General features: G+C 38.0%; 1 protein-coding gene across 2 annotated transcripts in view; it reads left to right on the top strand.

Annotated features, from left to right (window-relative positions):
• LOC127635627 (collagen alpha-1(I) chain-like) overlaps window positions 1-14,359 on the top strand; it is a 44,962-nt gene extending 30,603 nt beyond the window's left edge. For both annotated transcript variants that reach the window (XM_052115785.1, XM_052115793.1), the window contains 36 exons: window positions 509-562; window positions 654-707; window positions 1,071-1,124; window positions 1,204-1,257; window positions 1,370-1,414; window positions 1,512-1,556; window positions 1,784-1,891; window positions 1,999-2,052; window positions 2,124-2,177; window positions 2,476-2,529; window positions 2,678-2,785; window positions 3,123-3,176; window positions 3,290-3,397; window positions 3,649-3,702; window positions 3,821-3,874; window positions 3,983-4,036; window positions 4,253-4,306; window positions 4,380-4,487; window positions 4,569-4,622; window positions 5,254-5,307; window positions 6,422-6,475; window positions 6,610-6,663; window positions 7,034-7,087; window positions 7,515-7,568; window positions 9,695-9,748; window positions 9,843-9,896; window positions 10,031-10,084; window positions 10,177-10,230; window positions 10,478-10,495; window positions 10,635-10,688; window positions 10,796-10,858; window positions 11,243-11,408; window positions 11,516-11,622; window positions 11,706-11,783; window positions 11,891-12,073; window positions 12,157-14,359. In XM_052115785.1, coding sequence (XP_051971745.1) covers window positions 509-562; window positions 654-707; window positions 1,071-1,124; window positions 1,204-1,257; window positions 1,370-1,414; window positions 1,512-1,556; window positions 1,784-1,891; window positions 1,999-2,052; window positions 2,124-2,177; window positions 2,476-2,529; window positions 2,678-2,785; window positions 3,123-3,176; window positions 3,290-3,397; window positions 3,649-3,702; window positions 3,821-3,874; window positions 3,983-4,036; window positions 4,253-4,306; window positions 4,380-4,487; window positions 4,569-4,622; window positions 5,254-5,307; window positions 6,422-6,475; window positions 6,610-6,663; window positions 7,034-7,087; window positions 7,515-7,568; window positions 9,695-9,748; window positions 9,843-9,896; window positions 10,031-10,084; window positions 10,177-10,230; window positions 10,478-10,495; window positions 10,635-10,688; window positions 10,796-10,858; window positions 11,243-11,408; window positions 11,516-11,622; window positions 11,706-11,783; window positions 11,891-12,073; window positions 12,157-12,306 — 2,529 coding nt within the window. In that variant the 3' untranslated portion in view covers window positions 12,307-14,359. The remainder of the gene's footprint in view (window positions 1-508; window positions 563-653; window positions 708-1,070; window positions 1,125-1,203; window positions 1,258-1,369; window positions 1,415-1,511; window positions 1,557-1,783; window positions 1,892-1,998; window positions 2,053-2,123; window positions 2,178-2,475; window positions 2,530-2,677; window positions 2,786-3,122; window positions 3,177-3,289; window positions 3,398-3,648; window positions 3,703-3,820; window positions 3,875-3,982; window positions 4,037-4,252; window positions 4,307-4,379; window positions 4,488-4,568; window positions 4,623-5,253; window positions 5,308-6,421; window positions 6,476-6,609; window positions 6,664-7,033; window positions 7,088-7,514; window positions 7,569-9,694; window positions 9,749-9,842; window positions 9,897-10,030; window positions 10,085-10,176; window positions 10,231-10,477; window positions 10,496-10,634; window positions 10,689-10,795; window positions 10,859-11,242; window positions 11,409-11,515; window positions 11,623-11,705; window positions 11,784-11,890; window positions 12,074-12,156) is intronic.
• Window positions 14,360-16,031: the final 1,672 nt, after the last annotated feature.

Below are 16,031 nucleotides of genomic sequence, written 5' to 3'. Positions count from 1 at the left end.
GAAACAGTAAAATCTGTACATTTTTCCAAACTTTTGGCCATCAATGTACATATACTGTATATATAATCACCTTGAACAAAATTGAAAATTACAAATAAGTATTTTGCCTCAAAATAAATGTGATAATTTCCAGGATATTCATTAGCTACATAAATTATTAACATTTAAAAAATTATACAATATTAGATCAAATTATGTCTAAATAAATGTTTAGACATTATACGGAATGATCTCATGGATCGGGAAAATTTTGTAATATTGACAAGCACAAGTTAAGAAAACTCCTTAAGTAATTATTTATGCTATTTAATGTTTTGGGAGACAAAAAAAATCAAAGGTACCTTTTAACCCTGGGGGCCTTTTGCTCTGTTGTGTCCTTATTATTTATGCATTTTACACAAAATATTTCTATACTTCTACTGTATATTTCGCCTTTGATTCTCTGTTCACTGTTTAAGTTATGCTGTTCAACACATCCATCTCAGGCTACGGTTTCTCATGTCATTAGGGCCCACCTGGCCGACCAGGCCAAGATGGCACCCAAGGTCTTCCTGGTGAGAGGGTGAGTTTTGTGGCTTGCTATTAAAACAGTATGCATCTAAGTAATAAGGCAGTCTTTTAATGTTTCATCACTGTGTTTGTTTGTTTATCAGGGCTTCACTGGAAAACCCGGCATGGCAGGTCCACAGGGGACTGTGGGCATGCATGTGAGTGCCATCCAGTCCAATTCCTGACTCGATGTGTCATGTGTTGATGCAAAACATTCTTTGCCATCTCTTATGTATCTTCATTTATTGCCTTTGAACAATTGGTCTGAAGTGGGTTGAGGAGCCAAATTATTCTTAATGAACAATTCATGTTAATAAAGTGTAACGATTTCATACTGATCTAATCACTTATACTGTTCACGATCTCTGCTTAAAAGACCAGAGACTTTTCACATAGTATGACTATGCTGATCAGCTAAAACTTTAAACAAGCACTATCAAGCACAAACAGCCTTGACTGGCATGACAATTCTGTTAATTTCAGCAAGTATTTGATTCTGAATGCTGTTTTCTTGCTCTCAGGGTTATCCGGGAGCCACAGGCCTTCGTGGACGACCAGGTCATATAGGAGAGAGGGTTAGAACTTACTTTCTGCTTTAAAAATTAAACAATGCACTCTGCATTCTGTTGGATCATATTTTGTGTGAATCTGCAGGGTGAATCTGGAATCCGAGGGCCTGTGGGGCCACAAGGAGCGAGGGGCCCACCTGTAAGTTTACATGTCTATCAGCTGATAAGTACTTTATTACATTCTAATGTTCCTTATGTTATAACACCAATTTAGTACTTTAAAATTTTTTTTACCTTGTTGTCATTCTTAGGGTTTACCTGGCCCACCTGGGGAGAGGGGCCCATCTGGACCACCGGTAAAGTAACTTCTACATTCAAACGCAAATTTTTGAAAGCTTTATGTTCACATACTTTTTTCAGAGATTTTCTATAGTGTTTTCAACTATTATTTAGGGTCGCCAAGGGGAGTTGGGACTTGTTGGCTTCCAAGGAGTGCCTGTAAGTAGCCTTCTTGTAGTAAATACATTTTTAATTTCCTGAAAGTACTATTAGTATGGTAAGCATGTAGTGTATAATACTTACTGTATAAATTAAACTGATGGCCCAATGTTGATAAATATATTGCATTTTGTGTCATAATCAGACATAATCGTATTTGAGCAATAATGTCAAGGGTGCTTTGTTGTATCTTCATGCATGCATATACTGTATATTTGTAAATTAAGGGACCCATAGGGCTACCAGGGACTGAAGGAAAGAGAGGAAAACAAGGCCTCCCAGGGAGCCATGGCCCTCAGGGGCCTCAGGGAAAACAAGGGCCAGTTGGATTGCCAGTGAGTGGATACCCCTCATTTTGATCATTGTATGGATAGCTTTCAATTTACAATTCTGAGTTTGTATCTGATATATTTGTTTGTGATCATATTCTGCCATTATTCAGGGCTCACCGGGAGCAAGTGGAGTGGTTGGTCAAGCTGGAGAGAAAGGGAAGCAGGTATTGATTTACTAAAACAATTTACACAACACATAGCACTAAGCATTTGATTCATAATTTTGTATTTTTAGGGAGTGCCAGGTCCTTCTGGTGACCCTGGTTCTGTTGGATTGGATGGAAAACAGGTCAGTTCATTTAATTATATACAGAATTAACTGCTATTAGAACTGGTCATGTTTGAGTACCCTGACTCAATTTTCTCTTTCCTTGGGCAAGTTACCAAAAAATGCAAGTTACTTTGAGCAAAAGCAAGAATCATACCTTAATCTGAGGAGAATGGTTTAAATGGAATGGAAAAGTTTAGATAGCCTAAAATCCTGGATAGTTTTGTTAGAGTGTACCGTACATTAGCTACCCCCACCTCTAAGTAAAATTCAGACTGAATTAGCATATACTGTTCAATTTACCTCTATGTGCATATAGGGTCCTCCTGGTCCAGCTGGTTTTGAGGGTCCATCAGGAGCAAAGGGAGAATATGTAAGTGCCTTCATTAAATGATACCTAACCAATGCAACATATTGATGCTGGTTCATAGAAATTCGACCAAACCTTAACATTGGTTCCATAAGCTGCCTCTACAGGCTCTTTTACGTCAAATTAATTTTATTTGTATATTTGATCTAAGGGATCACCTGGACCCATTGGAAATCCTGGCCCAAATGGACCTCCAGGAGAGCCAGGATCCCGGGGCTCTCCGGGAATGCAGGGTGAGCCAGGGCCAAGTGGCAAAGAGGTCAGTTTCATTGATAACCTGATGCTTCAAGTCAAGGTATTAAGCTACATTATATATCCCTAAGGATTACTATAGTTCACCCAAATTTGAAAATTCTGTAATTTCATCCTATTGTCGTTCCAAATCCGTATGACTTTATTTCTACTGTGGAACACACAAGGTGCATTTTTGAAGAATATCCTAGGCTGTATTTTCCAAATAATGAAGGCAAATGATGAAGGGAGCTCTCAACAAAAAAAAAGCAAATTTTTTGTATTTTTATTCATTTAAAATGCTTAAAAGTAAGCTACAACACGTTTAAATAAATGTGTTGGTCATGTGTGATCTATATATGCAGGGAGGTATCGGACCTCCAGGTGATATTGGAGATCCAGGCCCTGAAGGACAAAAGGTATATTAATTGTTAGTAAAATCTGATTAGATGCACTGGTGAGGTCTTTACACTGATCAATTAGTACACAAATGCTTCAATAAAGTGAAGTAGCCACATTCTTATGCGATTAGGGAGATCCAGGACATAGAGGTTTCTTTGGGCGACAAGGGCCACCTGGATTTTTGGGGGATCGAGGAGAGCGAGGAGTGAAGGGGAACAAAGGCTACATTGGAGTACAGGTTTGTGATCCCCTATTCATATGTCTGCAATATCCTATTTCTTCACAATATTTCTCAAAGCTTCAGGGTCATAGTGAAAATCAATGGGCATGAAGATGGACTCGTTGCAACCCTCATTCATTTCATGAAAGCTCTAACACATTTTGAGTCTGCCTTCTGAGCAACTAGCTTAGAGAGGAAAAATTGCTAATATGTATTAGTTTTCTCCTGTAAGTGAATAGTGCTTTAAATGGTGCAAATGTCTTCACCAGGGCCAGAATGGGTTGATGGGAGAAACTGGTCCATCTGGCTTGATGGGTCTAGAGGTATGATTTTTATTTAAGAAATGTAATGCTTTAGTCAAGTTATATAGTTTGTATGATTGTACATTATTTTGTTGAGAACACAATTGGTTGAGTCTATAAGTTGGGTTTGTTGTTGCAGGGTTTGATGGGACCTCTGGGACCACCAGGAGCTAATGGTTCACCAGGTCCAAAGGTATTACAAAGCTCTTGCCTCTTGTTTCTTTCATCAATGTTCCCTATCATAGATCAGCATTACCTTGTAAATTTCACAATGTAACTGACCTCCTCTTGGTTTTATAAGGGAGAAACTGGATCACCTGGTGTCACTGGAGATCCAGGAGATCAAGGCGATCAGGTAAACCTACAATTTGAGTTAAACAATAGCCTTTGATTTGCATATACAATTGCACGAACATGAGATGGTCCAAACCACATAAGTTCCTTCACACAACATTTCATTCAATGCCCCTTTTGAATGGATATTGACTCCTCACTTGGATTACAGAAAGCTTGAGGTAAACCTCTCAAATTAAAGTTCAAATTAAAGTCATTAAGTATTTTTTGTCTACAGGGAATGGCTGGGCAGAGAGGTTTAAAGGGGTTTATGGGGAAGCCAGGACCTCAGGTTAGTACGGCTACCCATTTCAAGGTATATTGTGATGTGCTAGACTTTTAAGAGACTAATACTGGTATTGCAGGGAGCCTTGGGTCTCAGAGGCCCTGAGGGCTTACTGGGCCCCAAGGGTATGCCAGGACATGAGGGACTTAAAGGTGAACCAGGAGGACAAGGACCTCCAGGGCAAATGGTGAGGCTCTGTAAACTGGGAGGTTGTACAATGTGTAAGCAAGGTATGCTTGGTGCCAACTGTTGACTGTCTCTTTTCCAGGGACCACCGGGTCTCCCTGGGACTAAAGGATCTTCTGCATTGCCTGGGACAGAGGTAGAGTTTGTCCTTATAAATGTTTAATTAAAGGGATAGTTAAAAAAAAATTGAATTCTCATTATTATCTCATTATTTATAAATTATCTAATTATTTCTCTCATGATTTATGCCTTATGCCATTCCAGATGTGTATGACTTTCTTCTGCAGAACACAACGCTTTTAGAAGAATAGCCCTGTAGGTCCATACTATGCAAATGAATGGTGGCCAGAACTTTGAAGGTCCAAAAAGTATATAAATGCAGCATAAAAATAATCTAAATTAATCAGTTGATAAATGCATGTCTTCAGAAGCAATAATATAGGTGATAGTAAGAAACATATGAATATATAATTCCTTTTTTTACTATTAATCTCTACTTTCACTTTTTTCTGTTGTTTTTTTGCGATTGGGCAGGGAGAAAAATGTATAGTAAAAATACCTCAAATATTGAGCTTCAGAAGACATGGATTAAACCACTGGAGTCGTGTGGATTACTTTTATGTTGCCTTTATGTATTTTTTTAACTTTAAAGTTCTGGCCACCATTCACTTGCATTAAATGGACCAACAGAACTCTAAAAATATGTGTTTGTGTTCAGTTCAAATCTCATCTTAATTTGAATTCAGTGGATGTTTATTTATTTGCAGGGACCTCCAGGAGAAGTGGGTGAACATGGCCCTATTGGCCCACGAGGACCAAAGGTCAGCATTTTAAAAGTTGAACTAGATTTTGTTCATTTTGTGTTTGGTGCTTGCCTGTGAACTGCAGCAATGCGACAGGGTTTGTTGCAAGGTTGCTATGCAGGTGGTTGGTAGGGTGTTTCTAGGTGGTTGCTATGTGTTTTCTTATTAGACAAAAGAACAAACCCCCAAGACTCTATAATAATCTCGTCCATAGATCTGGCTCAAGTCCCTCCTTTAATGTAAGTCTATAGATTAAGTTACTATTAACAAACAAATCCTCCACCCGCCCCTTCCAGGCTCTTTTGTTTGCCCAGAAAAGAGCTGCTGTCTATGGGCGCTTCGCACAAATTGCGCTGAAACTGCCTAAAAAGTGCTGTTTGTGGGGTTGAAACACCCCGTTTCCCACAGATTATTGGAGATCAGGCTTCTTTAAATTTCCACCACATCATTTGCATCAGGAAAAACTCAGGATTTGACATATATTATGATATTTCAAAGGTCACTGTCATTATTATCAAGTCTGCTCTGTTAGTCACAATTGACCCGCAGCAGCTGTTGGTGGATGTTAACCTTTTTAATGAAGAAATCACGCAAACTCTGATCGTAAACTGCTGTTTTTAATTTCCAAAGTGCTGTCGCTGTGACAGATATGAGGTCAAATATGATCTAACAATGATCTTATCTGATCAAGACCACCATGTACGATATATGGGAGGAACAGATACCGTCTCCACCACCACAGCAAATGGACTACTGTTTGTGAAAGGATAAGTGAATAAAAATAATGTCATACAGTGAAAATGATGTCTTTGCATTTATTTTGAATGCAGTAAATAATATTGTTAATAATAAGTTTTGATATGGAATATGATTATATTGAAGTAAAATATAATTTATTGTATGTGGTTTAATATTTTAAGCAGTTAAGATACATATTGTATGTCTGATGGTAGTTTTAATTTCTAAGTACCTAAATTCTTAGGCTTTAGAAGTTTGTTAAACATGTGACGATGTGTATTCATCAACGTGTTGCGTGTCTGACATAATCATAGAGGCTCATTTTACCAAGTTTAAACTTGTTTTGCGGATATTTCAGAAACAAACCCACTTTCTTCACTGTAAACTCTTTTAGGGTTCCAAAGGAAGAGCTGGACCTCAGGGGAGAGAAGGACAGAAAGGTCAGAAGGTCAGGATGATACTTAATGCCATTCATAATATTTTATGACTTTGTAATCTAAAACTATTAACAATTATCCCTTATCCAACTGTTCCATTCATGTCTGAATAAATTATCACTAACTAAGGTTTCCGATTTTTCAGGGAAAGAGTGGTCAAGAAGGAGCTCCTGGAAAAACTGGGCATGCTGGAAGGAGAGTAAGTACTGTTATGCGTTTCACTAAGGTTTGTGTAAATGGTAAATGGTCTGCACTTATATAGCACTTTTTTTTAACCTTAGAGGGTTGACAAAGCGCTTTACACTGTGTCCCAATCACTCATTCACACACACATTCACACTCACACACCAATGATGGCAGAGCTGCCATGCAAGGCGCTAGCCTGCCATTGGGAGCAACTTGGGGTTCAGTGTCTTGCTCAGGGACACTTCGGCATGTGGAGTCGTGTGGGCCAACCCTGCGATTAGCAGCCGACCCGCTCAACCACCTGAGCCACAGCCGCCCCATAAGACACATGTAGAACATTCTCAGCATTAGAAGCAGAATCTGATACATTCTGTCACTCTTAGGGGAAAAGAGGTAAAGCTGGTCAGAGAGGCCTCAGAGGACCCAGAGGGGAGAAGGTACACATTTATTGATTTCTCATTTTTAGACACTTCTTAAACTTGTTTTACAGTAATTATCAGAAGTCACTTTATATTAGGTGGCCTTAACTACTATGTACTAACATTAAATACATACAAGACTATGTATTTACTGTGCAACTACATGTTGTTCTGCAAAATTCCAACAATCGCTGCTACTGAGGTTGAGGTATGGGTAGGTTTGGAAGTAAGGGTAGGATTAGGGTTAGGATTAGGGGTTAGAGTTAGGTTTTGGGGTAAGGGTTGGGTTAGGGGTAAAGTTAACAGTGTAACTAAAGGCAAGCACTTTAAATGTAATTACAATACAACAACATGTACATTGTATCAAAAGGTTAAGTACATAGTAGTTAAGGACACCTAATTTAAAGTGGGTCCATTACACCAGCTTGTGTTTGATTTGTAACAGGGACTGAAGGGAACACTGGGAATGTCTAGACCTCCAGGTGGACCAGGACCATATGTAAGTGAATGTGTGAGGGGTTTCACACTCCCAAAAAACAACTTGGCCCAGTGTTTTGTTTATGAATTTATTTAAATTAAGAGAATATTTTTAGTGGTCTACAGTCAGGTCCATAAATATTGGGACATCGACACAATTCTAATCTTTTTGGCTCTATACACCACCACAATGGATTTGAAATGAAACGAACAAGATGTGCTTTAACTGCAGACTTTCAGCTTTAATTTGAGGGTATTTACATCCAAATCAGGTAAACGGTGTAGGAATTACAACAGTTTGTATACGTGCCTCCCACCTTTTAAGGGAGCAAAAGTAATGGGACAATTGGCTGCTCAGCTGTTCCATGGCAAGGTGTGTGTTATTCCCTCAGTATCCCATTTATAAGGAGCAGATAAAAGGTCCAGAGTTCATTTCAATTGTGTGCTATTTGCATTTGGAATCTGTTGCTGTCAACTCTCAATATGAGATCCAATGAGCTGTCACTATCAGTGAAGCAAGCCATCATTAAACTGTGGTGGATGACCGAAGAATTCTTTCCCTGGTGAAGAAAACACCCTTCACAACAGTTGGCCTGATCAAGAACACTCTCCAGGAGGTAGGTGTATGTGTGTCAAAGTCAACAATCAAGAGAAGACTTCACCAGAGTGAATACAGAGGGTTCACCACAAGATGTAAACCATTGGTGAGCCTCAAAAACAGGAAGGCCATATTAGAGTTTGCCAAACAACATCTAAAAAAGCCTTCACAATTATGGAACAACATCCTATGGACAGATGAGACAAAGATCAACTTGTACCAGAGTGATGGGAAGAGAAGAGTATGGAGAAGGAAAGGAACTGCTCATGATCCAAAGCATACCACCTCATCAGTGAAGCATGGTGGTGGTAGTGTCATGGCGTGGGCATGTATGGCTGCCAATGGAACTGGTTCTCTTGTATTTATTGATGATGTGACTGCTGACAAATGCAGCAGGATGAATTCTGAAGTGTTTCGGGCAATATTATCTGCTCATATTCAGCCAAATGCTTCAGAACTCATTGGACGGCGCTTCACAGTACAGATGGACAATGACCCGAAGCATACTGCGAAAGCAACCAAAGAGTTTTTTAAGGGAAAGAAGTGGAATGTTATGCAATGGCCAAGTCAATCACCTGACCTGAATCCGATTGAGCATGCATTTCACTTGCTGAAGACAAAACTGAAGGGAAAATGCCCCAAGAACAAGCAGGAACTGAAGACAGTTGTAGTAGAGACCTGGCAGAGCAACACCAGGGATGAAACCCAGCGTATGGTGATGTCTATGCGTTCCAGACTTCAGCCTGTAATTGACTGCAAAGGATTTGTAACCAAGTTTTAAAAAGTGAAAGTCTGATTTATGATTGTTAATCTGTCCCATTACTTTTGGTCCCTTTAAAAGTGGGAGGCACATATACAAACTGTGGTAATTCCTACACTGTTCACCTGATTTGGATGTAAATACCCTCACATTAAAGCTGAAAGTCTGCAGTTAAAGCACATCTTGTTCTTGCATTTCAAATGCATTTCAAATCCATTGTGGTGGTGTATAGAGCCAAAAAGATTATTATGTAGATGTCCCAATATTTATGGACCTGACTGTATATTCAAAAAACATAGATAAAGTCAGTTATTCCCAACCAGAGGTATTTCAAGCAGGTTTAAGGGGAAAATTGGAATTATTTAAATTTTGATTGTTAAGCGAATAAAACAGAAGAAAATATTGTAGATTAAAATAAGTATCTATGATTTTCTTTAAAAGAAAAGGATATAAAAATGTGTAATGTGAGCAGGTTTGAGATATTTATATGAATGCACTATGTGCTACTTGGTGGGTGTTTTTTTTTTCTTCTTTTTTTCCCCACTGTATCTTTGTTTTATTGTTTGTTTGTTTTGTTTTTTAAAGTGACTAATAATTGTATACAAATTATTCAGTAACTAATAATGGTAAATTAAGTTAACGGAAACACATTTCTGGTTTGGTGTTTATGAAGGGAATCTTGAACCGTTTTAATGGGGCAGAGGGGGTACATAAGGCACAAATTGTGGGAAACACTGGAAAACAAAACAGAAATGCCAATAATAACCAGATATCCTCTGTATTGTTTCAGGGTTTACCAGGCATTCAAGGCGAGAAAGGAGAGAATGGTGAAAAAGGTTTTGAGGTATGGGGCATTGACTCTGGAAATGTGATGATAGAACTGGTGTTGACAGAAATGAGAACCTTGAAGTTAGAATTCCTCTTTTTTCTGTCTGCAGGGAGAGAAGGGGGAAATAGGGCGACCTGGCCCTCCAGGGGGAGATGGACTGAAGGTACCATAAACACTAAACACTAGAGGAAACTGCTAAATATTTCCTATTTTACACCTAACAGTATTTTGTGTACAGAATGCTTTCGCTTTTTTATTTGGATTGTTTGAGTCTCTGTCTGTTTTTTTTTTTTTTAGGGAGAGCAGGGCCTTTATGGGGAGAAAGGGAGAAATGGACCTAAAGGAGAGCAGGTGGCATACTTAGACATACAGATACATTTACCATATATTATGGATATGGACCATTTGCATGAAGAATAAAGTGTAATTTCTGCCTCTTTTAGGGGGATATTGGACCCACTGGTCAAAGAGGGACCCCCGGTCTACCAGGGATGCCCGTAAGTGATCGTCGTTAGTTCAAAATGGAACAACAAATCTGTAATAAAGATTATGCATTTGTTTTTTTATAAATAGGGTTAAGTATGTAAGAGATTAAAGCAGATGTAAAAAACTGAACTGAGCATAAAGGCATACAAATAAGACTTTTTAAGCTTTAGAGACTTTATGAGAGGATACTTTCATTCACAAATCATGAATGTGCTACTTGTAATCACATTTTATTCTGTCTATTTCTTTACTCCACAGGGACTGTTTGGAGAAAAGGTTTGGAATAAGTATTTTTAAATAAATGCATTGTTGTCTTGTCCACTTTTGCAATAAATATTCAGTAATTCATAATTAATATTTGCTCATGTAGATGATTAAATGTGTTTGTTCTGAATCTGTTAACTTTTGTCTTTAGGGTTTGAAAGGATATCCAGGGCTTTCTGGTCCAAATGGAAAGAGAGGTCCTCCTGTGAGTTTGACAATACTAAAGATACATTATACTCTATAGGATCTTACATAATTTTCAGCAAAATGCCTGTGTTTTAGGAAGTATAACTGTAACTATTAAATTTTTAGGGCACACCAGGTCTTCCAGGTCCTCCTGGATTATCTGTTAACCTAACACTGACTCAGCTAAAAGTAAGTAGCTGATAATTGATCAAGATGTACTTGCTCAGGTGCCACTCGTTATATTACATGCATTCCCTTACAAAAATGTAAAGTTCACTGCAAATTTGCTACAGATCTTTTTCACATGCAACATGAAACTTGAAAATTGTCCATTGTTGCCAAAGGTTTGCCGGAGGTTCATCACTACCGGTGAAGAGCTGCACATTTATGGCATGCATTTGCGGTGAATTACAAGCTCATTTGCATGTGAAAATAATGAGAGGCATAGTTGCGGCTAGTTTAGAATTTTTGCTAGGGTAATCACATAATTTTTATTCTGGTAGGTAGAACATAAGACATTTATCCAAAACTGTACAGTTGTCAACATTTCTAAATGCTTTTCTTACACATCAGGACCTTATGTACCTGTCAGACAAGCCCAACTATCCACTTATTAGAACCTTGCTGGACTTGCTTCAGCAAGACCTGCGACTCTTCATAGATCCACCAGATGGCACTAAAGAGCATCCGGCTACCACCTGCCTGGAGTTGATGCTCTGTCATCCCAACTTTTCTAGTGGTCAGAATCATTCTCATGGATGTTAATGTCATATTATACACCTAAATACACCAGTCTGTGCTTATGAATAATGTTCCTTTTGTTAATGATTTTTCATTTTGTCTCAGGAATGTATTACATCGACCCAAATCAGGGCAGTTCAGCTGATGCTTTGCTGGTTTATTGCAACTTCAGTTCAGGTGGACAAACATGCTTGCCACCCCTGCAGCCACAGGTCTGCAGAAATTTCCTCTGCATATAAGCTTGTTGTGTATTATATTAATATTAAACTGTTAATGAGAGACCTCTCTGCTTCAGATACCAATGAGATCCTGGCTCAACGACTCCAGGCCAGATTCATTTACTTGGTTGAGCTCTAAAGACGGTGGCTTTCAGGTATTTTTGTTGCTAAGAATAATTAACCCAAATAATGTCCTGCTATATTGTTTTGTTTGTTGGCTGTTTGGTTGGTTTATCTTTGCTAATTCTTCGTTTCTTTATAGTTTGATTACACAGGAACCAGTGTGGTACAGATGAGATTCCTACGACTAAACAGCCAGATTGCAAAGCAGAACATCACATTTTCATGCCAGCCAAACAGCCACCAAGGTACCAGTGAGAGAGAGATTAAGTTCCTTGCAGATTCAAGAAGACAGAGCTTTTTGGGAACATTACAAGATTGTAAGGTAAAACAACGTAATCCTGGCTGTTTTGTAAATTATATTAGCTCTCCTTATTTAATTTAATATGTGCCTTTTTTCTGTTTTAGCCGACAGGCTCACTGGATACGGGGCCTCTGGAGTTTGTGTTCCAGTTCGAAAGTGAACACCTGGAGCTTTTACCAATCAGAGATGTGGCTTTATTTGGCCACATGCCAGAAAATTTTCAATTTACAGTAGGACATGTCTGCTTCAGCTAGACAAACACTCTTATTTGAGGACTTGCTGGACTGCTGTGCAGAGCTCTTATGAGTAGCTTTTGGCAAATAATTATAAACAAAAGAAGAAAGGCCATTCTCCAAGATCAGGACTTCATCTTTTCTCCTCTCCATCTGTCTAAGGAATGGAGATTCCAAATGAAGTCTTTATTTCATCTTAAGTTTGTAAACTAAGCTAATTTGTTGTCCAGTGGCAACAGAAATTTGGTGCACAGCTTCTTATAAGGAGTTGTTGTATATTGTTTACAATTCATGTTTTATGTTAAATAGCTTTATTTATATGATGTCATAATGTTGGATGCTACTTAGAATTCAATTCACATTTTATAAACCACATAATTTAAATAATTCAAATCCATTTATTTCAGGTTTTGTTGCAGCTTATGACAGATAGCACTGTGACGTCTGGCAGCAACATCTTATATTAATAAACAATGTGCCTCAAATTTAGTTTTGCTTGAAACAGAGACTAATAATATTAAATAATTCCACACTATATTTATAATATCAAATAAATAAAAAGCGTAGTTTGGTCAGGTGCTGTGGAAACATTGTCAATAATGCATGTCATGTAAATTATTAAATGTACAATAATGAATTATATTAATAGTTTTGAATAATGCAGTGTTCATTGTCATTTCTGTACAAATTACAAACATGGTCGAAACTATCACCCATTAAAAATTAACAAAAAACAATCAAACATATGATGACAGTTTAGCACAATGTGTAAACAAGCTCAATGCAAACTGTCTTTGGATCCAAAGAACCATTGCAGTGTGGTTGCTTTAGTAAACAAAAGGAATCCAAAATTATATTCCAGTTCATTTATTTCTGCAAGATTTGATTATTTGCAGTACTAGACCATGTTCCTGCAGGAAACATGATACAAGTTGCACAGCAGTACTCCTGTGCCCAGTTTCTTACTGATGTCACTGAGATTGAAATGTGTACACTGAAACTTAAGTGACATTTTCATCAATGCATTTCACTATAAGTATGGAAAGTGAAGCATCTACTTTGTCACTTATAAAAATTAAACTACGAAATCAACTTAAACCGTTTAACCGTACCTTTCAAATGGAATATCAGTAATTAATTACTGCAAAAATAGCCACATTGTCTGGGTGAAGTTGAATGATTATTGAATTCAATTGCCCAAAGGCTTATGTTGAAACTAAGGAGATGATTCCAAAATAGTGAAACTATCAGCATTCCAGGTGACTGTGAGATTAAACTGGTCTGAAACATTCAAATGTACATTGCTCATTTGTGGGATTAGACAGTTGTCAATACCAAGTCAAAAAGATAGTACAACCCAAAATGAAAATTTTTTCATCATTTACTCACCCTACTGTTGCTTCAGACCTGTTTGACTTTCTTTCTGTCTGACAAATGTTTTGTGCTTCACAGAAGAAAAAAAAGTTCTATTATGGTGAGTAAATTATTACAGAATGTTATTTTTTGGGTGAACAATCCCTTAAATATTAAAATCTGGCTAATAATACACAATGCATATGGCTAAGGAAAGATGAACCCTGTAGCTATGAGCTGTTTTGTCAACCGCATGCTTTAGTTTCAGCTAATCTTTTTTGACCCATCCATTTGGGACTGTAATATATGCCATTATTAATCAGGTGGCTTTTACAGAGCAACCCATGACTGGAATAAACCAGCCAAATCAAAAACAAATCTAAAAAGTCAATGTGCTTTAAAAGTTAAAACTCTGTTTAGTTCCAATCAAAACAACATTGAACATAAAATGTTGTACGTAGCTTTGCTATTATACTGTATTTAGTGAGCAACTTGTGTTTGATTTTATTTGTTTTGTAATTTTAAATACAAGATTTGTTTTAGTCTGTTGTGTTGGTATGCTGTTTTTTATGTGTTCGAATGAATAGAATGTTTTTCTTTGGTCAAGTGTAGGGTTTTCTTTTTAACATTCAACCTGCCCAGACACAGCAGATGAAAGTTAGCTACTTTGGCTAAATCTGGCACAATTAACATAAAATGGTGTTTTGTTCTTTCATTTGTGTCGTCCCTGATAAACCAATAAATACATACATAAAAATGTGTTGTTTGCAACATGTTGGCCACTGATGCTATCAAGCCCCTCCAAGTCTTGCTGTTGCTGCTTTCTGATGCCTCCATTAGGCAGCAATCTCTCAGTAGAACCTCCTCTTTTCCTTCTCCTCCATCTGGGCTCTTTTGTGAATCTGGTTGATGGTTTTGGGACCCATATCAGCTTAATGAGACACCCGTTTGTTTTGAGAGGAGAACAAAATTAAAACTATGATGACACTTATTCCGTTGAGTTCTACACACCTTCGCTATTGGAAACTTACAAACACAGAACTCACCAGACGCAATTCAAAAACATCCTGCAGCAGGAAACGAAGACATGAGGACGTCTTTCAATTATTCACAAAAATCCCAATTTCGTTAAATAGCTGTCCATTTTGACTGAAAGAATAATAAATCACAACATGTCAACATGGATGTGTCAACAGACTTCTATTTTTAAGCCTACAATGTAGAGTGCTGTTATTCTGCTGAAAAACCTCAGGAATTGGTCTATCTGGTACAAACATACACCTAGGTCTAACTCTGGGTTCACCTTTGTGTTCTTGATGTCCAGGTGCTGTTTAACAGAGGTGAGAAGTTAGCAGAGGCACTCCAGTGACTCGTCGTCATGATGTTCCAATAACTTGATGACGCACTCATGCATGATGTCCAAAGTTAAACAGCTCAATAATGAACTTGATATTGTGAATTGTTGAGTCTCTGGGCTTTGTTTCTTGCCTCCGCCAGCTCTTCTGCCTTCCCTTTTCATCAGCCTAAGGCAAAGAAGAGAGGATGTAAAACAGTTTGTCTCATAAATAGGAGATTTGCATATGCTGGGCAGGTTTAATTTTTCCAGATCCAGAGAACATACATCAACTGGAGTAAAAAAATCAGTGTTGAATAAATGTGAAAAGTAAAATAAGAGATAGGAGGAACAAACCAGTGCTCCTATTTTCTATTTTGTCTGTGGGACATGAATGGAGGCTCTGGATGCATGGGCAGCTTATATCCATGTGGCTTTAAAAGCAATCAGTCAGCAAGGCACATATATTTTAGATCTCCCACTCTAATGGATAAGCAGGTTATATTCCTTTATTGCCATTGTAGTCAATTTAATGATGCGATACGAATTGGTACTAATTTATAAGTAAAAGAGAAGGATCATCTCTCAGAATGACTCAATAGTATGGAATAATATGTGTTTGTGATAGATAGTTTCCCTTGGCATAAGCCCCGTCCTGCGGTTCAGCATTAGGATTCTCACTTGAACCATCAAATCCTACTGGAAGGCAATGATGGCAGGGGAGATGAGCTTACCCCTTACAGCAGGACGGGACCGAACTGGTAGTGTTGGGGTGGCGATGGATGAAAGGAAGCAAAGCGGCAAAACGAGCAATGAGAGATGGCTGTGGGAACTTATGAGGCATAGGCTAGGTCATGTTTGGAGGAGATGTTAGAATTTAATAAATAAATGACATAATGCTACTATGAGTCCTCTTTAAGATGATCACTTATGATTCAATTTCTTTCAAAGAGTAGGGCTCTTTCAGAAGACTGATAGCGAATGGCACATTCATACTGTATTGCCATGCTCCCTTCAAAGCCCACATCAAAAGCTCACTTTCAAATGGAATTCGCCCATA

This window comes from Xyrauchen texanus, chromosome 4, assembly GCF_025860055.1.
Source record: "Xyrauchen texanus isolate HMW12.3.18 chromosome 4, RBS_HiC_50CHRs, whole genome shotgun sequence".
In the NCBI taxonomy this organism is placed as follows: Eukaryota; Metazoa; Chordata; class Actinopteri; order Cypriniformes; family Catostomidae; genus Xyrauchen; species Xyrauchen texanus.
Note: the sequence above shows the minus strand (reverse complement) of the source record. Positions and strands in the feature narration are given on the sequence as shown.